The following is a 26,048-nucleotide window of genomic DNA, read 5'->3' on the forward strand; positions in this document are numbered from 1 at the left end:
GACACATGTGACTGCCAGAGCAAGACTGAAAGTTAGTAGTCTTTAATGTGAATTTTCTGTTTTGATTTTTTTCTTCCTTGCCAAGACACCATTTTTTTCTGGCAAAACATCTGATCTGTTATTTCCTCATTTCTCCTGTGTTACAGAATTTTTGAATGTATGTTGATACAATTGAGATTTTAGCCTTCTTTTTCTTTGCAGATTCCCATTTTTCTTTAAAAATTTTCTAAATCTACTGTTGCCAAGACTAATAGATTATATAACATCAGAATTTCATTTTACACAGTAATTAATGTCTGAGATTAATCTTTCCCATACTGGAGAGATATTGGAATTTCTTACCTACAGGCATGTTTTCAGTACTTTTGCAGTATACGTGGGCAATACTATTTGCCAACTACAATAACTAGGGCAATAAAAGTGAGAAATCTAGATGAGAGATCTTCATACCAACTTAAACACCTAGATGGAATTATTAAAACTTGTGGAGGTCAAGTTAAATTAAACAGCGAGGTGCAGGGATGTGCAATGCTGAATATACAAGGCTGTAACCACTGCAATTGTTAAATTAATTCTTGTGGTTGTTATGTAGTGGCCTACTGCTGTTTTTAGTGACAGTTTGTTTTGGATGGTTTACTGCAGATCTACCAGTGGCTGCTGCTTTTGGAAAGACTGTCAAATACGTTTCATTCACAGTGTCTGCATTATACAGATCTTCTATTAACATGTGCACAACTAAAAATTATATACGAATTTCAAAGTAGCATCAAACTTTCCAAAATACTTGTAAAGACACACTTCCTGTAGATATGGTGTGCTAAAGCTCTGGCAAATACCAATTTAGAATTAACAGGACTTTAGAAATTACATTTACTTACAGTATTTGTATTTCATGCCAGACTCTCACACATTCCATTGCTTTTAAGCACAAGGTGAAGCAGTATAGAGAATGTATCTGTTTTTTCTAAGTACACACCAAACAAATGAGTACATACAAAGAGTAACAACATTAATTAACAGTTCTAGTAATATTTTAAAGTACAGGAAATTTTATTAATTATTGTGCTGCTTTGAAAATATATTTTTTAATCTAAAAAAACTCAGATAAACCAGGTGTAACTAATTTTGACCATCTTCAGATTTCATGAAAACCGAGTTTTGGAACTACTCTAAATTTTGCCATTTAATGCAAAGAAAAGCTTAGGTTTTATGTTTTAACTTTACATACTTTAACTCACCCACTTTGCAGGCATGTTACTGATACACTAAGCAGTGTATTTTCTTCACTCAGTCCAAGTGGGCTTCAGTAGACACATCTATGCAGATTAAACCCAGGTACTAAATACAAAGATTAACCTTTGCAACGAGGGAACACCGATGACAACAGTCATACAGGGAACAGATAAGACTGAGGAAAGTAGAGGATGGATTACCAGCAGATCAATGTCACTGAACTTGTTTTTGTTTGGATTTTATCTTTTTTATCAGCAACACAAGCTGCTCTAGCTCAAGTCCAACAAAAATTCTAATTTGTTACAAGAAGATCCCACCTCCCACCCCTAGAAGTACCACCCTGGGACAGTCGGGACATTTCAGCAGATAACAGTGACAAGGCCATAAACTACACAATTTTAGAGATAGATTATCACATGTCGACAACTGCAACTTCTAAAAAGCAGGTATGCCATTCTGGTATAGAAGCTACTAACTCATCATGCATCTATTTTGGAAATACATTTTAGAAATAATTTGGGGATTTCTAGTAAACTGATCTAGTGGACACTGAGAAATTCCAGAAGATGTAGAGCAGTGTCTGGGAACAAAAATGGAACAACTGTGCTCTCCAGGTATTTGAGAGATGCACTGTAGGACTCACCTTAGTAGGTCTGCATATAGTACACTCAAAATATTTAACAGTTTAAAACCAGTAGTATTCATTTTAAACCTACATTATGCAGAAACTATGGTAAAGTTCAGAGTGCACCTCATTTTTAGTGTGAGTAGAATAAACAATAGTATCCTTTGACAAATGAAAGCACTGATTAAAACTGGAAAAATGGGACCAACCTGAGTAAATCTTACTGGTTTGCCTGGTTTCCTGTCTGGTCATTTGCTAGTAACTAAGAACAAAGACTAACATAGCAACTAAATGTTAACGGAGAGACACTAATATACACAGAGTCCTCATCATGCCTGACTGGCATTACAGAATTCATCCTCTTAAGTAAGGTATAACCCATGTGTGGTACTATCTCCTCCAAACTGGTTAGTGAAGATGATTATTGTAACTGAGAGCAGAGATCATGTACACAATGTACATTCTTCTCCCTTCTTCCCCGATCCTGAAGGAAACTGCTTTATATTATAGAAATGAAAAAATAAAAAGCACTTGAAACAGAAAGAAACTGCAAACACTAAGTGTTAAACAACTTGTGAATTATTACAGCAGCATCAAATGGACACCGACATGTTCTGAGCCTTCACTCACAACTCCGGGTGCACTTTTTATTTTGAAAGGTGCTTTGAGATCCAAGTAGAAAAGTACTTTTAATAAAACACACATCCATTTTGCTGACAATTTTTTCATGAAATGTAGGTATTGACTCCTGCACTGCAGCCAAAATAACAGTTTGTATAAACTTAGCACTTAATGAATTTGCATGGCAGTTTCTAGACAATTGGATACTCTCCACTTCCCCAGACTGCTTTTCAGGGTCTTATTTCATGCAATCTGCTGCTTTTTGTATTGTAATGCAGGAATTACTCCTATTGGTCATATACCATGTGCACATATAGAAATTGTATTTTCATAATTACAAGATATCCTTTGGGTAAGAAACAGTGCAGAATGTAATAGATTATTCATAATTATAGAGACCATTGCTTTTTGAGGAGAAATCTGTACTAGCATACTTGGTTAACTGTGCTTTGACATGTAAAAGTTGGTAGGGAGTATATATGTCAAGTGGTTAGGAAAAGTGAGTATAAAGATGTACACTTAGTCCTCAAACAACAAATGATGCATTATGGGATACTAGGTAAGTAAATTAAATTTTATTTTAAAAAATTAATTTCATTTATTTTTTCCATTCTGTTTGTTTATCCATGTGTAAAACTCAAGTAACAATATGTAAGTATGCACAGACATGTAGCAAGGCTGACTTACCTGATGAAAAAGATGTCATAGATAAGCTAAGTATTTGCTATTTTAAGTCCTTGTACATAAAGAAATTAAAGTTATGCAATGCTGAGTTCACACCCTCTTGGATATCTTTTATATATGTATATATATGGGTTGGTTTTTTTTTAAGAAAACTAAGCAGAATTTATAAATGCATCATCATTCCTTCCTTGACATTTGCATACTTACTAGGTCACTTCTGCATAACGCATGGGTGCATAGCCTTAAAACAGCAACCTGTACTCATAAAATGACACTTGGCACTGCATCTGGGACACTGTAACCTCCATGGACTAAAACGGATTTGGTTTGTGTCGTCCCTTCTGATTATGCAGTGTGTGATAGAACAAGAATGTGTGGTGACACGGATCGATGAAGACTGCACACTGTGTTTTCTGGTCCTACTCGTTTCTACTCTTCATTTTTTGTTTCATGTACTACTTCTAATAGTCCTCCTACAGAAGGACAGGACCCACACATTTTATTTATCATAATCTCCTAATAAAAAGAGCTTTTAAGGAAAAAAATATTTAAGAGTAGTCATGAAACTTCTTTCTCTGATACTGTAAGTAATTCAAGTTTTCTAATCACTCAATGTGAACATCAACATTCACAATTTATGCCTAAGAAACTAAAGGCATGAAAAGAAAAACATTAATTTAATAATGAATTCACATAATTTGTCTTCTATGTGTCTTTCTCTGTCCCTACCAAGGAAAGCTAACAAAAGAAATCCCAGTCAGGAATGATGACAACACTTCAGTCAAATGACAAAAAAAGTACTTTGTAAAGAATACTGTACAAAGAGGCCTACTACAAGAATTCCAACATGAAATCTAACAATCTGTCAAGCACCACACCCAGAAGAAAGTTGCATGTCACACAGCATCATGTAATTTGTATTCCTACAGTGAATTACCAATGTAAACCACACACATCCCTAGGGACATACTAGTGCCTTCTCACTGCATATTAACTTGAAGTCCTAAGGCATTCAGAAGGATGATGCTATTCAGAATATAGTCAGGACTCAAAGAAAACCAAAATGCATCTTGTGTCAGCACGTATCTTCCATCTCGTATTCATGTAACATATATGATACATAAACAAATACAGGCACATAAAAATTTCTTGAAAGAAAAATAAAAGAGTCAACTACTTCAAGAAAAATTATTTATTGAATCCTGATTTCAATGGCTTCAGTAATTAGCTCCCATTAATTTCAGTACAGTGACTTCAATGAGTATTTTAATACGTTTGTACTGCTTTGCACATTCAAAAAACTTTTAGGATTTTGTGCTATGCATAAACAGTAAAGGTAGCCAGATTAAGCAATAAGAAAGGCAAAGTAAAAAATAAGTGCACTATACGTACCAGGTACTTTACACATTCATATAATTCCATACTTCTTGTTTTCACACTGCTCTAAGAAGAGCTACACCAAGAGACTTCTCAGAAGAGAAGTAAGCAATTTAAAGTTGGGTATTCCTTGAGAGGGCCTCTGCACTCAGAACTCATCTTCCTACCACTTTTCCCTTAGAATATAAGAAAGAATCCTGGATTTCTGAGGATGTCAAATTCAGAAATGATAGCATAACAGAGGGCATATATTGCCTTATAGTAGCACTTGAAGTGTGTGAAGAGGTACTATTCTTCTAAGCTAAGAAACATTCATTTTGTCTTGAAAAAGGTCCTGATGTCAACTGTTACTATTGATCAAGTTACTGTAAGTCATCTCAGGTCAAATTTGCTCTCCTAGAAGGAAACATGGTTGACCCTTGCTGGCCACATGACATCTTGCACTCATATGAGCCTAATTACAAGGAAGCAGAATCATCCCATAAACCTGTTCAGACAGCTTAAACACACGTCTCAAAGAAAACAGTTGCAACTAATTAATCCTCCTCTTTAAAAGACCTATCTGTACAAAGCATTCGCCACCAAACATGCATGAAATATATAGTTGAATAAAGACGGCAATTCCCCAGAAATAATGATATCATAATGCTTCTGCTTAGTGAGTGGAGATAAAGATAGCACTTCTTTAAAACTCAGGATGGGATATAATCAACACAAAAGGCAAACAAGAGCGGTTGACCCAAGGCTGAAAACAATTAACACAGACATGTCTGAAGTCAAAGAGTGGAAGGGGGAGGGGGGAGGTGGACAAATATGAGGGCCTTGATCTCCCATCACTTTAGTCACATTATAAACAACCAGAAGAGTAGTCATTATTAAACAGTATCCAGAAACATGCCAGACCCACTGGGAAACAGTGTATGTCACTAAAAGTCAGATCCTAATCAGTCAAGTAACAGTGATATTGGAAAAAAAAGAAAAAAAAGAAAAAAAGAAATGCCTAGCACATACGGATGCACAATGGAAATCACTGTAGAGGCACTTAAGATAATTTTAGGTCAAAACTTTATATGAACAAAAAACAGTCCAGATAGTATGGGCAACTAAGACACAGAGAGAGCTACCAACTTCCCAGTAATTCACACAAAAAACATAGTTCATGTGGCTACTTCTGCTACTGTTGTTCTGTTTTGTTGCTCCTGAGAATATCACTGTTTGAGGATATGCAAGTGGCATATAAAGCTTGGAAGCCACATGGTGTTCATAGTATGATGTGGAAGGATGTGAGGTTTGGGTGTAAAATCTGTGAAAGTTCACTGTAAAACAGTGCAGGAACAAAGGCAGGGTGCTGAAGTCAGAACTGCCTCAGCCAAGCTGGAGCCAGAAGGATCAATCGTGTCGTTTCTTGCCTCACCTTGGGGAGGATTGTTAGTAGAAGATGAGTCAGGGAAGCTGTACTTAAATCTCTTTCCCCACAAGATCAGGAACATAAGAGTACTGGAGTAGAAGTACTGGCACTTCTTGTTGACATCTGAAGGCAAGAAGCAGACCTCGGGCTATCTTATGTCCTGGAAAGCAGTACATAGGCCACCGTCCTTCTCTTCCTATTTATTATCTGCTGCCTCTTAAAACAGGTAAATACATTTGGCAAATAGTTACAGTCTCCAAATAGATAAGAGTGACTTAAATGTTCTTGAGACAAACCTGTCTCATAGACCACATTTCCCCACCAAAAGGAGTGGATCTCACTGCATGGTGGTCAGGTTTTCTGTCATCTGTTCATTATGATCTTATTGTGTAAACTGTAGACTCAGTGTCTCCTTGCTGTGACTTGAAATATAAATTAAGCCACCAGGTCTGTGATATCTAGTGAAAAAGCAAACTTAATAGAGATCAAACTTTTCCAATGTGGGAAACAATGATGAAGGAAAAGAAACCTTTTGCCTATTTTTCACTTTCTATTTATAGAGGGAATCATCATGCTGCATGATAGTCACCAACATGTCCATCAAATGGGGCAGAACCAACATTATGGAGTGTTCAAATGACATCTGCATTAAATGAACGTGCAGTGTTATATTAGATTGCGTGTAAGTGCAGGATGTCCTACAGCCAAATATGGCCACATTCCATTTCAAGAGAATAGCAGTAATCTGAGTCACCTTGTTAGCTTTGTCAGAGCTAATAAAATCAACAGTACAACTTTTGGCAAGAGAGAATTCTAGTGCAGTTTTCAGTAAGTTGCACCATCTGTTTTATGAGCCAGTCTTACAGACGTGGCCTGAAGACAATTTACTTTTATAATGTCCTCAGGACCTTCATGACAATGTCGAAGTAGGAAGTGGTTACAGAAGTGGCAGAGGTCTACCAAACAGAACAGGCAGGGCAGAAAGAACCCTGCAGATTAAAATAAAAATGTTGCTGGAGCAACAAAAGTGTCATCAGCCCAAATGTTAATTCTGGATTTCAGTCCTCTTAGGTCCAGGACTGATGGATCTACTTTTTTCTGTTTCTCAGAAATAGCTGCTGTGAAGCAATTTTCCTCCAAATATAAAACAGTTTAGGTAGTCACATCATTCTCTTAACAATTCACTTCAGCATCCTTTTTGATGAGTCTCTGAGACTGATTAAGAGAGGTATTTGGAGTAAGACAGTGAAAAGTGTGAGGTACTGTATTGCACTCCTATACACTGATTAAGAAGGTCTGAAGAATATCTGACAGCACAGTCACAAAGAGATGACAGGAAAGAAAAGAGAAAATAGGACAAGGCACTAAACATATTTTTCCAGCATTGTTTGCAAAAGTCAGTTTGGAGACTCAGTTGTGTAATTTCATGGAAAGTCATTCTGATGAGCAGTGCTAATGGCTACATTGCCTGTTTCTGAGGATATCATACTGTATATATAATCTGCTTGAGAAACAAAAGAGAGCTGACAAAATGAGCTTGGATCGGAACAAGAAACCAATTTTTTGACAGCTGAATGGCAGATTCTAGAAGAATGTGAGGTATGTCAGGAATACTTGACTAAGCGCAAAAATTTCATCTTCAGAAATTATTTCTGATGCTAGATTCTCAGGACCAGGCAATGGACAGTCTGTATGATACAAAGTGATTTTTGTGGAGATTACCTCTTGTCTTGTCCAGATCTGAGGCCAAAGATCTCTGCAATTCCTCCAGATTGTCCAGATGAAATGGACAACTGGTTATTTTTTTCAGGAGTTATTGGTTAAGGTGAGTTCTCATAATCCTTTCACACTGTGTACCTCCATTTTTCTGCAAGTGAGCAGTAAAGGACAGGGCAATCCGTGATGGATGAGCTCTTTCACTGAAGAGGAATCATTACCACAAGAAGGACAGTCCTGGAGATGGGACAGCTCAGAGAAAATAAAGAGAAATTCTGAAGAAGAAAAAGTAAGATAAGACCTAAAAAACCCCACCAAATCTGATTTAGTCATAACAGCACAATTTTTAAGGTTTTTTTTTTTTTTTTTTTTTTTTTTTTTTTTTGCTCAATCACAGGAAATTTGGAAAAAAAACAAGGTGTGAGATGTACTGGCCTGTACAGATGCAGTCAGCCACAGCATGCATGCATGCATTACAGGTACTCCAGAATCAGAGAACATTCTACAGCCTAACACAGCAGGATATTTACATTTAACCACAACCTGAATGTACACATAAATATAAATACCAGACAGAAAATTACAAATATGCATGAGAGGTTATTTATACAGAAAAAACAATTATCCCTCAGAGTTCCTATGAATACTACTCAGCTTTTGTCCTGTGTTGGTGAAAGGACCATAAACACAGCAATTATTTTATCAAAAGTACCGGACAGTCAGCGATATTACTATCTCCACAGACTCATCACTCTTGGTTTTGTTCTTAGACTTTTCATTAATAAAGTCTGCTAGAATTGGATTCAACTCCTTTCACAGAATGGCGCAAAGCAGGGCTTGGGTAACAACTGGAAGCCTGTTTTCATTTTCACTTCAGAATTTTCAAAGTTGTCTCTCCAGAGGCAAAAGATCAGATAACTGCGTAGTGTGATGCACAGCTCCCTACCCATAAATATCTTATTAGTACAATAAAGGGAAGCAGGCCTCTTAAATCCATGATGGGGATATTAGTATATTAACACAGGGTCCACAGCCTACAGAGAAATTTTCATTAACATACATGTGTTAATCTAATATATCTAATTTCTATCAGTACATCTAGGTAATTTCTGTGAGCAGCGAGCAGGCCTACACTTTCCAATACTTAGCTGAGAGTCTGGTAAGAAGCTGAATGTATTAAAAACAAAGTCAAAGAATGAGAAGCTGGCACAATATAAACCATAGAAAACAAGCTGGCTGAAAGTTGTCATTTCACTTATGCCATTGCTGAGCTAATAGGCAGTAAAAAGTAAAGGAGTAGTACATCTGTATCTTAGAAATTCTTGTTTAAAATGGTAATAATGTAGGTAATGTCTGCATATTATATACCAAGCTGTTAAAGAGTGCAAGGAGAATAGAGGTGGGATACAAACAACTTGTTTCTACATTACTCAATTAACTCCATTATTATGCCTGAGCTCTTTACAGAGCCCAGTGTGCATCACATACGCAGGCAAGCAGCAGCCATTGCTCATATTCAGATATTCATTGGGTGCTTTATCTATGGTTCTGTGAATCATTGATCATTCAACAACACTTGGAAATTATATCTGTAAACCATAACTTCCTCAGAAATTATAATGTAATATGTATTATCCTTTCAAGTATCTAAATCCTAAGCTAGATACGTGAGACTGAAAATGCAATAATAATTTGATTTGGCATTTAAGCACATATTGAAAGAGTTCAAGAAACACTAACAGTTGGCTGTATCTCTGCTGCACATCCTCTAGGTACAAGAGAAAAACATCTCCACAAGGTAGACACTGTGAAACTAGTCCTTCTCCCACAGATTAAGACAGGACAAAAGAGGATTACTTCTCAGCCACTCAGGATTACAAATTCCCAGTCAGTCTTCCATATAGCTGTTGATGTGTGATAGGTTCTGGTTCCTGTTCCTTCTCCATCTGTTCAGTGCCCCCATGATTCCATTTCCCTTATCACTTGTACACAACAGGAGTTAGCCACAACTTCAACAGAGCTACATGGATGTATCTGAGGGACAGGCATGGCTTAGTATCAATGAAGTTATATGGAAATATAACCTCAGCCCCTAAAGCCTCCAACATAAGCCTTTGACTTTTTTTTTCTTGTTCATTTGGAGTATTTATTCATTTACATGTAATTAAAAAACAAAAACAACAACAAAAAAAAAAAAACTCCTCAAAAACTTCAGGTTAAGGCTTCTTTTGCCTTTAATTACTTGACAAACAGTAGTATAACTGCAGAAATTTTGCCTGAGGTGAAAGTTGGAGTTGAGCCTAATCACTAGCTGGAGACATTGTTCTGGCTAACTTAGGCAGAACGCATTTGTACTGTATGCCCGAACAATAGTTAGGCACTAGAGTTAAGGATTGCTTTTAGCAGTTGTTGATTTTGATTAACTCTTTTCTAGATTATCTAAGAACACAGTTTTTATGTTTTACATTATTTAATTTGCATTAAAGTATAAAGGCAGAGGCAGTGAGTGTACTCTGAGCTCATCAGAGTGTAAACATATCACAGAGACATGATTAGCCTTCAGAGAAACTATATTCAACTTTCTGAAATGCAGACTAGCACCTTCTCCTTACTCACTATACAATTCACACAACAGCATTGGCTTTATTTCCAGAATAAACCACAAATCTCCCTATTTGTCTGTATTGAAGTAAGGAGTCAAAAGTGAAGCCACGAAAGCATACAAAGTTACTGAAGTAGAAGAAAATAAGCAGAGAGAACACAAATGTGTCTAGAACATTTATATTAAAAGAATACTATTGTAACTGGATGTCATTTGACAAAATAGATTAATGATTATTTTGGTCAGCATTTATTGAAAGACAAATGAATTCTACCGTAAAAGGGTAAAATTTTATTTTCTCAAAATTAGATACAGTTCTTAAAATCCTCAAGTTGTTTCATTCCATTATTTCATGGTTTTAGTGTGTAAATCAACATTTCTCATGTAGGTGGGATGTACTTAATTTCAAGAGATCACCAAGACTATTCAAATTTTGCTAGAACAAAAATTTTTTCAGCACCATTGTGACTTCCCAGCATCTTGCAGTATCCAGCATGATAAGCCCTGGTCTGTTTCCATTGGTGTCTGTTTATATAAGCCTTTAAACTCAGACAAACTTGATGCCCAGTCTTGAATTACTCTCAATCCTCAACAGCATCACTGGACAGGATATATCCTGGTATGTGTGGAGGTAGTCTGTTCAGATTTTCTCATAAATTACATAGGAATTTTTCCTCAGGTAAGAATTTTCTCATTAATTTTCTTTCTAAAGCGTACATGTTAGTACTTCTGAAAAAAACAATTCATGCATTTCCTCATTGCCCTGAAAAAGACCTAAACCCACGGTAAAAACCAAACCTGCAGAACTACAGAGCTAGAAAACAGATTTAAATCCGAGTTTTCCAGTAGTTACTTCATCTGAAGTACAGCACACTGAGCCAATTTAAAACATGATAATTCTTCAGACTAGGCCCATCATATCAAAATCAATGCACAGGAGACTGATAGCAATGAAGGCTCCTATTGGTATATATAAACATAAATGACAGAGGTTTCTCCCCTTTACTTCAAATAGTATTTCAAGAAGGAGAAAAAAATGGAGGAAACATAAAAGAATTATGCTTACTAGTGAAGAACACGTCCACTGCTTCCAACACTAAAATAAACATTAAACATTTTTCTTCTACCAAAAAAGTGTGTTTAACACTGCCAAAGTCAGCTTAGGAGTCTGTACTGAGGCACTCCAGTTGGAACTCATAGTGAGAGAGACACATGTTTTTCACAAATGCTGATTTCCCACAATCAGTCCAGCCTGCTCCTCCAAACCTGCAATTTACATCTTAATTAGTATTTTTGAAGCCATTTGTAAAAGGTAAAAGGTGAGTATTTTCCCTTAGTATTAGAGAATAGGCATTATCTTTCTCCCATCCTTTCTTTAGCATTGTGATATTGGAAGTAAATCATGAACAACAAATAAATATAATAAAATATAATATAAATATAATATATAATAAATAGAGCAAATATAATATAAATATAATATCAAATACTGATAAACTTGAAGCAGCATATCCATAACCCACAGATTCAGCAATGACCTTCTAAAATTACTTAATTCAAATCCTTAAAAAAGCAATCCATTAAGAACTTTACAAGGAAAGTGCCCAAGGCTAGTTTAGAGGCTGATTGATGTAACTGAGACACATTACAAAAACAGAGGTTAAAAAATATGTAATAAAAATCTCATGCATGATAAAAAATGTAATACTGTGACATGTAACTTCCTGATAAAATATGGTATTCCACCGTATTTTCATTCTGATCTCTGCTGTTACACTTTTACTGGTAAAACATTTTAGAAGCCCATAGTATTCAGTAAGGAACGTTTATAAGCAAGAACATTTCAATTCTGTAACATCTTAATATCCATATTTCTGTTTTCAGTTTTATATGCTTTATGGTAATTTTTGATAAAGAAGCACAAAGCAAACTACAAAGACCAGTAAAGAACACTGTTGCACACAGTAGGTGGAAGTAAACTTGGGAACATGCAGAAGCTAGGGAGACGAGAGAGGTGAGAAACTGAATGAAGATTTCAGGTCCTGGGTGGCCTGAAGTTGAAAGCTATGCACTTAAGTGCCCAACTGAAGGGGCGGGGCAGGGGGGCGGAGGTGAAGCCTACTTAGATGCACACACTCATGTAAAAGGAAGCAGAACAGTGAGCAGCGTACAGCCCCGATCTTCCCTTGATTTTCTAGGACTTTCTTCTGGAAATCTGGTGAACAAAAGGACATAAGAATCAAACTTCTGTCTCCTTAGGCTTTACGGAGCACACTCTACACTGGCAAGCAACTGTATTCACTGCTTTCAAAGGCATATTGCTGTGTAGGAGTGATGACTGAGTGCCCTCCAGGCACCTCAAACGCAATGCTGTCACTTCTAGTCACTACTCAGCAGGGCTAATGCCATACCTGTTATGACAAGAATCAGCCACTTAAAGGCACCACACCTCTGCCCCCACAACACATACTTGGAACAATGTATGAGCCGCACAGTAATGTTTTAGGTGTTGCCAAGGAGAAGCAATCTTTCCTATAAACACTGTAGAGATGAGAAGCAAGAAATTTAATAAACTCATAGGAAGACTTCTTAGTTGGAGTCCAAATAATTGCTATGATTTTGTAGTAGTTCCCCTTGTGTATGGTCAGAGAAAGTAAAAGATTAAGATGCCATTTGACGAGACTAAACTGGGTTTTAGTTGTCAGCCTAAACCTGCCATCTGGTGTCAAGATACAGCAGATCACACCCCAGATGTGATCCTTCAAACAAATGGCATTTCTACCCCCTTCCGCTCTTTCTGCAGAGCAAGCAGAGTAAAGGATCTATCAAAGATGCAAATTAGCAGAAGTTAGTTTCTTAGTAGAGCAACTGTTAATAAGAACAATCACATCAAGAGGTAAAATTTCACATACATGCAGAAAAAAATCAATTACTGCTCACAATCTCCATCTGTCAGTATTCAGTGCCATGGAAATATGTCTGCGGTTGAGGAAGAAGGTATGAATTTCTTGCTAGCAAAATATGCAGGTTGGCCCACCTCAGCCATTTGAAAATCTCCTGAAAACCGAGTCTTTTTTTCAGGGTAGTGTAAGTTTTGAAATCTTTGTCTTATTTCTTTACTTCTTTCTGTCGCAATATCTCATTCCACAATTGGGGTGGAGAAGGGTTATGCAGCGCTATCATTTGCACCTCATTAGTCTTGGGCTGGAGCTTTGAGAAAGCTGATACTCCCTCTAAATTTTTACAGATGCTTCTAGTTTACCAGTTCATGACTGCACTACTAGGAAAGACTTCCTGCCACTAAACTGCTTGCTGGCATGTAAGCTGAATTTCAAAATCCCTGAAAAAAGTAAAGCCCTGTGTGGTTCACTTGCCTTATTTTTGAGGGGAAAAAAAAAAGTATCCTGAAAAAACACAGTAAAATTCTTCACTTCGAACCTGTGAGAGTAAAGGCCTTAGAAATACTTCCTTAAAATTGCAGCACATCTTGATTTTGAAACTCCCCACAAAAATGTTCATTAACAGGAAGGTATTTGTGGAGGTGTTTGTGGTGTAAATTAGTACTATGACACATTAAATAAGTAAGGAGAATAATTCATCAACAGATAACTTTTTTTGGTGAAAATTTAGGGGTTTTTTTCATTTCCTATATGTCACAAGCAGAATCTTTCACTCAGTGTTAGATTTATATAGGAGATTCTTCTTCTATAGGAGTCATGCCTTATACTCCATTCCTTAAAGGGTGAGAACTCTTTAGGTGGTTTGTTGTTTTGTTTTGCTTTTAAATTACTTTTTATTTTGCTTTGTTTACAATAGTTCTGGAGAGTTTTCTGAAGTTCGGAGCAGGTGACACTGGTCTGTTCTTAATCTTTAGTGCTTTAGTAATGTTAAGGCTAATGACGAGGGACACAAATCCCCTGATGGAACTGAATGCATTCCAAGATCCCCGACCCACTCAGAGCAGTAATCCCCTGCAGCTGGAACTTACTTACCACCATGCACAGCTAATACATTTTTTAAAAGCTAGTCACTAGTGACAAATGTAAACTGGACTGAACAGCTCTCATCTCCTATCCCCAGTCTTCTCTCATAACCCTGAGACTTGCTATTTCAATGATGGATATGATCTGCCTTTTAAAGCTACCAAACTGAAGTTGTATAGCTCCACTCTAAGTGACTAGAATGTTTTAAAAGCATCTTCAACTGTCAGACTTGAACAAAAACAAAAAAGGTCATTCTTTACACAAACATTTCACAACTGGAAAAACCATCTTGGTTGGCTTTATCACTACCATTCTGAACCCACTATTTATTTAGATGTTACATGCAAGCCATCTGTACAACACAATTACACTATCTGCTTGATGCTGTTAAGCTGCTTGCTTCTTTCTGTTGTCTTAATAAAATTCCTGCTACATGGGAATGAAATCCAAGACCGGGGTTCAGTTCTGCTAGTGGTAGTCTGATGCTAGTAAAAGAGCAGACTGAAGTTACAGACTCATAGTAGTAATTCTGTGTACTATGGCATACTTCCATGCAGATTCCCTTGGTTAACTGACTGCAGAGAGCTACTCAAATTCACACGTGGGCAAATTATAACAGAACCAATTTTTCTAGATATTCCTAGGATGGGGAGGGGAGGGCTGTTTCCAAGTAACCATCCTCTTCTCAGCAACTTCCATAAAATTCTACAACTGAACAACCCAACATTAATCGTACGTTCCAAGGAAAGCACTGAAATAAAGAGGGAAAGCTGAAGTCTAAATATGAAGAAAAAGATTAGATCACTTGGAGGAAAGGAAAAAAAAATTCCAGCAATGACATAATTATAACAAAACATCCCTAACAGGAATGAAAATAGAAAGGACTTGATGGTAGTTCAATTGTTTAATAAAGCCCTTTTTAATTTTTTTTTTAAATAAGGTAGTATAGCACCTTATTTCTGTTTGTTAATTCTCACAAGTAACTGGCATTACCATGATTTCAGTGGTATTACCAATAAGATTTGGAAATAGCCACCAAACACTGACTACAATACTTAAATTTCATTAGATTTAATTACTACAAAGTTACATCTGGTGAGGGAAACATAATTGTATAACTATCCTCAGCATTCTAACTTCAGTTCAGCCTCTGCATATTACTTACTTAAGTATCTAATATAGGTACTAACATTCATTCCACTTAATAACGTGTAACTAGCAGAAACATAAAGAGACAGTGACAAACAGGTCTCTATGAATTAAAATCAGGTCTAATTATGTGACCTTTCTCTGTCCCTTTGAGCCCTCCTGAGGGCAGGTATTTCAAGCAGCCTTGGTGACCAGTCTCAACAGTAACCATGTAAATGGAATGTGTAAGATGGGGAAAAATCAACTCCAGTTCTAATTAAGAAAGCATTTCCTTTACAATCTAAATTTTGTAATATTTTCTTCCATCTCCTTCTGGATATGTCACTGTCTGTCATATTTCCATAATATAAAAGCAACCAGACTGTCTCAAAATAATTCAACAAAAACCTTTATCTCTCTAATTTTTACTTAGAATACAGCACCATGGGATTTCAACATAGTGCATGCAATTAGAAATGCACACTTTTCTTTGCATGTTGTTACACTCAGAAATTAATCCAGCACCTACACAAGGCTAAGAAATAGGCTGCACAGCCATTATGCTAGTGATGAGAGGATCATGCTTTACGGCAAGAATTCCCCCTCTGCCATGGGCAGTGCTGTTTGTAAATATTTTTACCAAATATTTTTAAGGACTTTCTCAATTTTTGGTAACATGTACATATTTATAACCCCTGTCATGGTCTCAGATTACTTAATGTAACTGACACATTCTCTTCAGTATTACAATATTTACTAATCAAAAATTAAACCTGGCACATATAAATTTCATCATAATGGAACTGAGCTAAGGCAACAATACTCTGCAAGTGCAAAAGAAAAAAAAAAGGCAGTTCATATTACATTAGGAAAATGAGATCAAAGCAAACTCGGAATTTTTTATTAACAAAATATAACTTAAAAATAGCATCCAGTGTTCTCTTTTCATCCACAGTAAAAGTGCTAATGTAAACAAAATAGAAACTGTAACAAGTATAAAATGTAGGAAACATTCTAAGAAAGCTGAAATGCAAGATTTTTTAGAACTCACAACTAATATAAACAAAGGTGTAAAAACCAGGGATGGTTCTGAAGAGTTCACATACTAGACCAGTGTTAGCTGACAAGAAAACCCTCAAAGCTGTAACTTTACTAATAACCTTCTATATGTTTCTGTGTTCATTCAAACACTAAGAAGCAGATTTACAGACAGTCATGGAGCACAAAATGGAAATTCCTAGCCCTGTATGAAACCCCACACCGCCACTGGCAGACCTTGTGTGAAATGAGCACTGTCTCTTTAAGCTCCAGGACCTGCTACACTTAAGCAGTCTGCAGCCAAGGAAAAGTTCTGAAGTTAAACTCTCAGGAGCAAACATTTTCTACTTGTGAAGTAAACTCTGTTGAAAGACAGCAGACTATGGTCCCACCAGTAAAAACAGGAAAGTTTTCAGCCAGTGACAGCTCTGCCTACAGACAAGGAAAAAAAAAAAAAACTGTCACAGACTCACTTTATTAAACCATATGCTCATTGCCCTGTGAAGAAAGCAGGGTCACTAATTAGTTCATTCTGTGAAAGAAGCCCCTCCTGATCCCGTTGACTTTTGTCCCCCTGGTTAGCTCAAGCTATTTCTGTCATGCAACTTGAAAATCACTGGAGGGAAGAAGATCGCCATAACAACCGCTGAAATGATCTTGTGGAATGTGTCTAGTGGCACTGGAATAACCTGAATATGTGCTCCAGATGTGTCGGCTGTCACGGAAAAAGTAAACACATCTGATGGACAACGTATGACTGGATGGCCTCACAGTTGACTCCAGAGAGTTGGGATGGAGGGGAGGGAAAGGAAAGGAGGCAGGGAAATGGAGTCAAGGGCCAGGCAAGAGTCACCCTGTGGACCTGTGCAGCCTGGCAGGCTGAGAGGGGCGAGCACTGGGCTTGATTGTTCCATTTCTGTCCCTCCTCTGAGTGGCCTCTGTGGGACTGCTGCAGCCTCTGTGCATTTCTGTCTGGCACAGACTTGTGAGCTTTTGGGAGCAAACTGAAATATGAACTTCTAGGGGGAGGGGGAGAGGAAGAGGGGTTTCATGATGCTTGCTTCCTAAAGCTGGTGTGTCAATAGATGGTTTTATTTTTTTTAAGGCATTCTGCTTCTACATTCCCAGTCCCTTCTTGCAGAAATAACTTGGCCTGTCGCCTTCACTATACTATAAAGCAACACATTTTTCATATGGCTGGAAAAAGCAAGCCTGAAGTTGTATTTTGAAAACGAGTTTAAGTTGTCCCCTCAGCACAGGCCCCACTTTATCCACCTTTCTCAAGGTGGATTGCTTTTAGTAAGTAAAAATACCTATTTACAATTATCAAAACACATATGTGTATTTCTAAGAAGAAGAAAAATAAGGAAATAATCTTGGTTATGCTTAGGGTTTGCTTCCTACCCCAAACACAAAACAAAACAAAAAAAAACAACAACAACAACAACAACAAAAAAAAAAACCACCATAAAACACACACACACCCCCACACACACACAAAGGAGAAAAAAAAATAAAATAAAAATTAAAAAAGGGGAAAAAATGGTGCAGCTGATCAACAGCTAAGAAAATATATGTAAAGGCAGTTTTCACTACTTGGAATTTATAATCCCAATCTAAAAAGCTGTAATTATCATGAACATACACAAAATCTGCAAGGAAAAATGTGCACCTGTATTAAGCACGTATGAAGATACTGTAGAGTGTAAAATTGTCTGCCTGGGTCAATGAAGCTGTGGCACTAGGAGATCAGCACAACACAGTACTAAACTAGTATTTTGCCATAATTGCACAGAGGCAGGAGTAATTCACAGGCAAAATATCAAGAAAACTTTCTTGAATTTGTTCTGTACAGTCAAGATTGGCTCAGCCCAAGACTTCAGACAGGAACACACACAACCTCTGCCTTTGGAAGAAGTACTCTATGTTCAGGCATTCTTGGTCTGGATAAAGAAAACTTACAGCTGGGGCCAATTCCTGTTAAACTTAAGTGAAATTAACATGTCACAGAAATTCCTCCATATATTCCATAATAAAAAGAGAGAGAAAATAAATTTTTAAAAATTTTAAAAGATAAAAGTCGTATTAAAAATATTACAAACTCTAAAATACATAAAATAAATCCATATGGTCTTTTTAAAAATTGTTATCTATTTTTTTGCTGAAAGTTTTAAAAATAAAGATTTAAGTACTGCAAGTTATTAATTTTATAATCATGCCTCAATTACAAATTTACAAAAATAGTGCATATTGCCTGCTTCCTTATTGCTTCATTTATCTGGGTTCACAATCTCTCAGACAATCTAAATCTGGAAGAGAAAACCAAGTGTCAACTCCCTCTTCCAAAAAACACATTCCAGAAATTTTATTACAAATGTATAGGAAACAGAATATAGTTAATTAGAGATAATTGCACTTACAAATGGCCTAACTTCAAACAATTCCCAGTGTTTGTTTGGTTAAAAATGAAGCAGGTTTCAAAACTCAACACTTTAATTAAATCTCGATAAAAGATCTCATGGTGGCACTTTCAAAATGGCTTACACAAAGAGGTTCCAAAAGTTTTGTCATTGCCTCTTTTTGAGTGAGATATCAGCAAATTTATGACAAAGAAACATTACCAGTCAACAGTAATGAAAGTCATGGTGGACTAGCCTTGATAAGCAGCAAATTAGTAGATCTTCAGCAGGGTTCCCTCTTTCCATATTTAGTCATAGTTTAACAATATTACCCAGACAACCACAGAACTAATCATTTGGAAAGATGTATGGCAAGAAGACAAAGTTGCATCACTGCTGATCTTGCCACATAATCTTCCACATAAGGGGACCTCATTGGGAAACGACTGCAGACAGCCAAAAATGCGCCTTTCACAGGAAACTCTTTGCCTTTCAAGCAAATACAGCAAAACATTGCCAAACAGCAAGCCGAACAATGTAAAAGAACAGTCTTCTATTAGTTAATGACTATCAGAGAAATAAAAACATAACTAGAATAAAAACTTTAGAAGTCTGTCTTATGACTTTGTTTGCCTCGTAGTGTCTAATGTTAAATTAGAATCATGGTAACAAGACCTTAAGGCCCCAGATACTATGCAGGCCTAATGGGATAGACTCCCACATTCTCTAAGATAGAAAGGAACCACATCATTTTTTGTATAACCTGGAGTACTGGATACTAAGCATGGAATTTTTCTTCACTTAGCCTACATCCACTGCAGCGGTTAAAATAATCTTAGTTACACCAAATGGTTCTTTTTCTTTTAATCAGGGAACTCTTCTGCTAGGTAGGAATGGGACTGTGTATAATTAAACCTGGACTGTCTGCTCCAGTGATTGACTGAACCAAGTCCTAAGTGAGGACATGTAAGTCTTAAGTGAACCAAGTCCCAAGTGAGGAAAATTATACCTCCACAAATCTTGTTGCTTACACACGTGCCTGGCTGCACACCTATTCCAAGATCAAAATGTTTCAAAAAACAAAGACATACACAATTTCTGGGGACAAATTTAGAGTCTCTTGGTGTGGGCAGCCAATCCATAAATCACACAAGTGAAGGAATTACTTAGAAGTTAAGCAAAAAAATCCCCAACTCTTTACACACCACCACAAAACTGTAATAGTTCATAAATCCTCAATCTTAAAAGTAAGCATAATACAGAAGTAAAAAAAATGTTTAAAAGTTTATCTCATATTGCCTTGCTCAACTGTCATATTGCCTTACTCAGTCATGCTGATGTAGCTGTGAAAGTTTTGGCAATTGACAGGTTGCAGGGCTGGCTTTGTGAGGAAGAGGTCAAGGGCTGCCCTGTCCAATGGACCCACCACAGAACAAAACTGAGCCCTTCAGCCAAGATGATGGTGCCTCAGGGCAAAATACTTAAGACAGGGCAAAACACAGGAGAGTGGGAAGGAAAAAAAGACTAAGAAAAGCAGAGCAAACTCCAAAGTAAGAGAAGGAGATAGCAGGGGTGCTCCAGGGGCCAGATTGCCCTGCAGCTCAAGGGGACTGTGTTGGAACAGATGACAACACTAGGGTCTGTAGAGGACCCCAGACCAGAACAGGTGGGTAATCTTTGAAGGAACTGTGGCCCATGGGGATTCCAGATTGGAGATGACTTTTTCTGAATGTCTGCAGCACATGAAAGTGTCCACGCCAGAACAAGGGAAAACTGTGAGAAAGAAGGAACAGCAGAAGAGACTTGTTATGGACTGACAATAAAACCTCCTGTTACCCATCCCCACTTCTTGTGGGGAAGTCAGGAATGGAGAAATAATTAAGCATTTGGGTGGGAGTCTGGCCCTTAACCAATGCTAACTCATCAAATCAACAAATGTAATAACCATCTCATGGACTGAACAAAGGGCAAGGGAAGAGCAAGATATTATTTTGCAATTGGGCAAATTAATCCTTCCTAAACAATTCACAGGACCCCATCTATCTAGGTTGCATTATTCTGACCAAGCACTTCTCATATCCTGCATAGTCATTATTGGCAATAATTTCTACTTTTAACAAGAAATGGAAAAGTCTTTCAATTAGTGAAATAGTATTAGTATGAATGGAAGTTTCAGAGCAACTTTAAGTCTGGACTTCCAGTTCCATACTGCTAGTGCATTTTGTGTTACACTTGAGCATGTTTTGGCAACATCACTACCATCTACTTTTGGTAACATCATTACCATCTACCATACTACTATGTGAAAACAATTTTTCCGAGGATTTTCACCTAACTGAAAGTAGTTTTCAGATAATGTTTGGAATGCTGGGAAGAATTTCAGTTGCTTTGTACAGACATTCTGTAGATACTACTTTTTTTCTCCTCTTCCGTTTTGGCATACATACATTTACTACGTATAAAAAAAACCCCAAAAAAACATAAAGATGACTTGATTAAAAGTTTCGTTAGGAAAATGAAGAAAAATCACACTTCAAATAAAATACCTATTTTAATTAAGAATTCAGAAGAAGTACTTGAGCATGCTGGGGGTCACAGGAGCACACCAATGCTACTAAACTAAGGCTCTATCTGGTGAAGGAAACATTTGTACAGAAACCACAGTCACGGCTAGTAAAAGTCTACATTCTTGCAACATCAACTAAGCCAACTGGGAAGCTAGCTGCATCTTACAGGTCTGTATGCTACTTTTTTCACATGGGATACAATTCAAAAAGTAATACTTATCTGCTTGACAACTTCCAAGAAAAAGCAGACATGTCCAGATTGGGCATTACTGAAAACAGAGATTCATAAAGCACAAGAAGACTATGCATGTTCTAAGAAGCAACATATATGGTACGGCTTGACAAAGTTCTAAGAACAGATATCAATCTCTGTTGAAGTTCTAGAGAGAAATTTTTACTCATATCAATGCACTGACACAAAATCTGCCACAATACTCTACTTTAGAGTATTTATATTGATTTAGGGACATTTTAGTAGTTGGACTAGTTTTATTTTAATTTACTCTGACTTTTATTCTATTTTTCTACTCAAACCAGTGAAGACATTTTCTCCTGCCTGCACCTGTTGCATTTACTATGGTTCATTTCCCACTGATACAAATATCAAGGCTTCAGGAAAGCACATTTTCATTTAAAATAAATCCATTAGATTTTCCATGTCACTAATTTGGTTTCTTCCTGCTGCCATTTGCTTATTGACACCTGAAGTTTGCTCATCTCTCTCTCACAGATCATTTATCAGAGGGGATGCAGCTGGAGTTCAGGCACTCCAAAATACTAAATATGAACAAGACATATTGCAGTCCTCTGCAGATCTTCAGAGTAAGTCTGATCTCTCATGGAACCAGATGTTTTGTTATCTCCAAATTAGCCACGGTCTTCATTTTGCACAGGGGAAGGGCTTCATTTCACCATCTATCATGTTTCTGGAATCCTTACTTTCCAGTTCACACAGCACCAATCATGCATCCCAGTCTTTTCACAACTGAATTTTTACTAGTGTATCACATGTCTGGCAGGCATTTTTGGGAATGGGAAAGGGGAAAAAGTATTAATAGAGAGGAACACACACGCCCTCACCTCTTGAGAGATTACTGATATGATACTGATATTCATGTAATAATGCAAAGAATAACCTCCCTGTGTATGATTCTGGACAAAAATATATCCTTTTAGCTTCAACAAAGCTCTCCAAAAATGAGGGTAATATAGCTATGATACCAGAAAACAAAAAAAAAAAGAAAAAAAAAAAAAGAAAAAAAAATTACTTTCAGTTACTGTGTTGGACAAGTTCTGGATAGCGGTTTTTTCAACCCTTGCAATCACACTAGGGACCTAACTCACGGTGAATACAACTCTTCATCTACATGGGATTGTTTCCTCTTGATACAATCAGAACAGATGAAAACCAGATGCTGGGGGTCTGGTTTGATGGGATTTTGGTTTTAGAGATTTTTGCATAACAAAAATCACTCAGTTTTTTGTGGAGCTTAAAAATGTTCTCTTCTCAAGAGGTATAAGTCATAATAATACATTACACACTGGCAAAAGTCAACAGCACTGCCATACACACAGGTCTATGAATCTTTCCATCCAGGTTTTTTTCATGTGCATTAGAAGAAGATATTATATGACATATTTATGCAAGGTAAATACACAATGACAAGTAAGACATCAGAATGTTTCAATGTTTCTCTAATATTTCTGTATATGTTATAAAACATTTAAAAATTAATAAACTTGCTTTAAAAATTGCATCATTGAGAGAAGTAAAAAACAAAGCACTACAAGTTAAAATGTTTCAAAACAGATGCTGACCTATAGAAGTTTCCTCTGCGTACATTAAATTCTGTTCAGAAACTTAAAACTGAGACAATGGATAACAAAGAGAAACCAGCAGCAGACTAACTTCTAGGAAAACACATCTGTATTTTTGTTTGTGCCATATTCATAACACCAGTACTGCAAGAGCTCCTTCAGTTCTTCTAGGCTCTTAACTCCAGAACTAAGTCAAGTAATAGGGTCACAATTCAAAAGTCAATCCCAGTTCTTCTACCTGAATCCATTTTGACATTCGACATTTAACTCAAAATCAAATCATATTTTTTCAAATTAAACTGAGTTCTCCTTTCCATAAAGGACCTTGCCTTATTCTCCTCTAAGAAGAGGCACTGTAGCAGAAATGACAATTACTGCACATCTTCCTAATTATCTTTGAAGCAGCAAAAAGAAGTGAAACATTTTCTTTATTGCAATAATGGATATTATCAGCTTTTTAGATTTATAATTTAAATATTTTAAAAATTTAACAATGAAAATGGTCTGCCACATGAACAGTGACAAAATACTTCTGGTATTCATGTTCAACTACATGTTACAGAAAACACCAACCACAGGCCAAAATTTCTTCTCTTGCCACATTGTTTAACATGCAACAAAAGCAGGTTTGTTTCCGCCAGCATTTCTCCACTTGTTTTAGAGAGTTTAATAGTTTTACATTCCTGTCAACTACCAGTTAATTTACTGATAGAAAGGTTTCTGTTATTGTCAAATGAAATTTACTCTGCCAATACTGCTACTAGATGCTTCATTCTTTCATTCTGATTTTCTACATAGAAACCATTAAATATATTAATTTTCAGGACTTGTAAAACTCTCTCAGATTTGTGGGCAAGCAGGAATCACTTTCAGGCAAGGGTCATTCATTTTTAAGCAATATGGAACTTGTACTTTGAATTTTAGTCCTTATGGCATGACAGGCCTCTCAAACACTGAATGAATGGAAGCAATGTAGAATGTATCTGACCCTTCAGACCAACAGGTCCATGGTCCTCTGTTACTCACAGTGTTGTCTTCATTGACAAGATTTCTGTGACCAGAAGTGAACACTTCCATGTCAGTTCCTCAGTGCTAGTTCTCTGGAAACCTTGAGATAAAGATTGTAGAAGAAAGACAGACTTAGAAGTCAGAAGTTTAGGGAGGAGATCATAAATACCTTGCCTGTCTGAAAGAAAGCTAGAACAATCACATCCAAAGTGACTCAAAGATAGGGACAAAATTGTCTTCTTCCTTTACAGCAAGTAAAGGGAAAGAGAACATGCCAATGAAGAGAAGAATGAATGACAGATACAGAAGATGAAGTCCCTGGACTGGATATAGAAAAATACCCAGCCTCCTTTATTCTTCAGTGTCTGAGTAAGATGTACTTGTTTCTCAGACAACTCCGCCTCCAATTTTCACATGAGCAGAATAGCTGGCTTAATTTTCAAAATTAAGCATTTCAAATCCACATGTGAGCAGAGAGTAGTAAGAAAAGAAAAGAAAGATAGTAAAATTATTTTAGTTCCAACAAGAGAAATATTTTTTACAAAACCACCAAAATTCTGTATATAAAGTTGTTTTTTTTTTATACTGGCAAATAATCTTTTTTCTTTTCCTGCAGAAATTTGGACACTAAATTTTTGCATATATTTGAAAAAGAAAACTGAAGTTTAAATATCAATGAAAGATCTTACTTGCAGTGCACTATCTTTCTTAGCAAGCAATATTAACTCAGTTGTGACACATATAAAACTGGAATGCAGGACAGCATTTTACTTTCCCTGGTCAGACTGACCCAGTCTTCTCCTTCCCTGAGCCCTTCTAAAAAATGCCAGCTGTGGAGAGGAAAGTGAAAGATAAAACTGTCTGACAAGGCACTGGAAATGTTTAAAAGCACACCAAACATTTTGTTGTCAAAATCTTTCAAAGGAAGTGATTTAATTCACATTAATTTCAAAGATGCCACAAAGCAACCTTATTTGACAAAATCATGCTGCACTCTTGCCACAGAACTAATAGACAGAAGGTTACATAACCAGTAAGTTATCTAAGAAACCTTTAATTGGAAAAAAGAAAACCCAACTTAAATTTCACATAATAAGAGACAACCAATCATTTCCTTATCAAAAAAAAAAAAAAAGTTTCCCTGTAAAGCAATCATCATTATAATAAATATGAACAAATATATGATATTGTGTAAAAAAAAATAAATATGCATTTTGGAGAAATCCAAACACTAGTGTTGTAGTTTTAGAAAAATTATACATTTTTTATTAAAGTAACAGTTTTTAATGCACAACAGCAAGTAGCCATGGAATTCCCATAAAAATGAGGTCTCATAATTTAACAAAGACCAAAATCAGATCAAAACCTGACAATACTGTAATCTATTGTTAGCATTAAATGCTCAGTCCTAAGACTTTAATTGCAACTACATGTGAAGCTCTGAGACTTAAGACTGGCAGTCTTTACTCAGCAGGCATGGACAAGGAGAGCATATTTTATACATGTTGGTGTGTATAAATCATTGTTTGCTAGCCTAGCTCTAAGCACAAAAAAACCCCCTATACATAACTGCAAGACTCCTTCTTTCCTTCTGCATGTACCGAGGAAAATTTATAGTACATATATGTATAACATACACACGAAACACAAGCAAAGAATTCTGCAAAGGAAAAGACAGAAGAAATGCTTTTCCTTCTAGCTTCCATGCTCTCTTACTGATAAAAATGCCGATCCTTTTCTTTCTTTTCCTTTTCTTAATGGAAGGAACTGTAAACAGCACTTCAGGCCAACAGAACTTTGCCAAGCACTATGTACAGACACATTTTCTGCAAGTTCAGAAC

At 36.6% G+C, this 26,048-nt stretch overlaps 1 protein-coding gene across 6 annotated transcripts in view; it reads right to left on the bottom strand.

Annotated features, from left to right (window-relative positions):
• BNC2 (basonuclin zinc finger protein 2) overlaps positions 1 to 26,048 on the bottom strand; it is a 335,545-nt gene that overhangs the window by 290,455 nt on the left and 19,042 nt on the right. For 3 of the 6 annotated variants that reach the window (XM_064403272.1, XM_064403280.1, XM_064403278.1), the window contains exon 2: positions 24,226 to 24,307. The exons of the other annotated variants lie outside the window; for them this stretch is intronic. In XM_064403272.1, coding sequence (XP_064259342.1) covers positions 24,226 to 24,276 — 51 coding nt within the window. In that variant the 5' untranslated portion in view covers positions 24,277 to 24,307. The remainder of the gene's footprint in view (positions 1 to 24,225; positions 24,308 to 26,048) is intronic. 6 annotated transcript variants of the gene reach the window in all.

Source organism: Passer domesticus, chromosome Z (assembly GCF_036417665.1).
Source record: "Passer domesticus isolate bPasDom1 chromosome Z, bPasDom1.hap1, whole genome shotgun sequence".
Lineage (NCBI taxonomy): Eukaryota > Metazoa > Chordata > Aves > Passeriformes > Passeridae > Passer > Passer domesticus.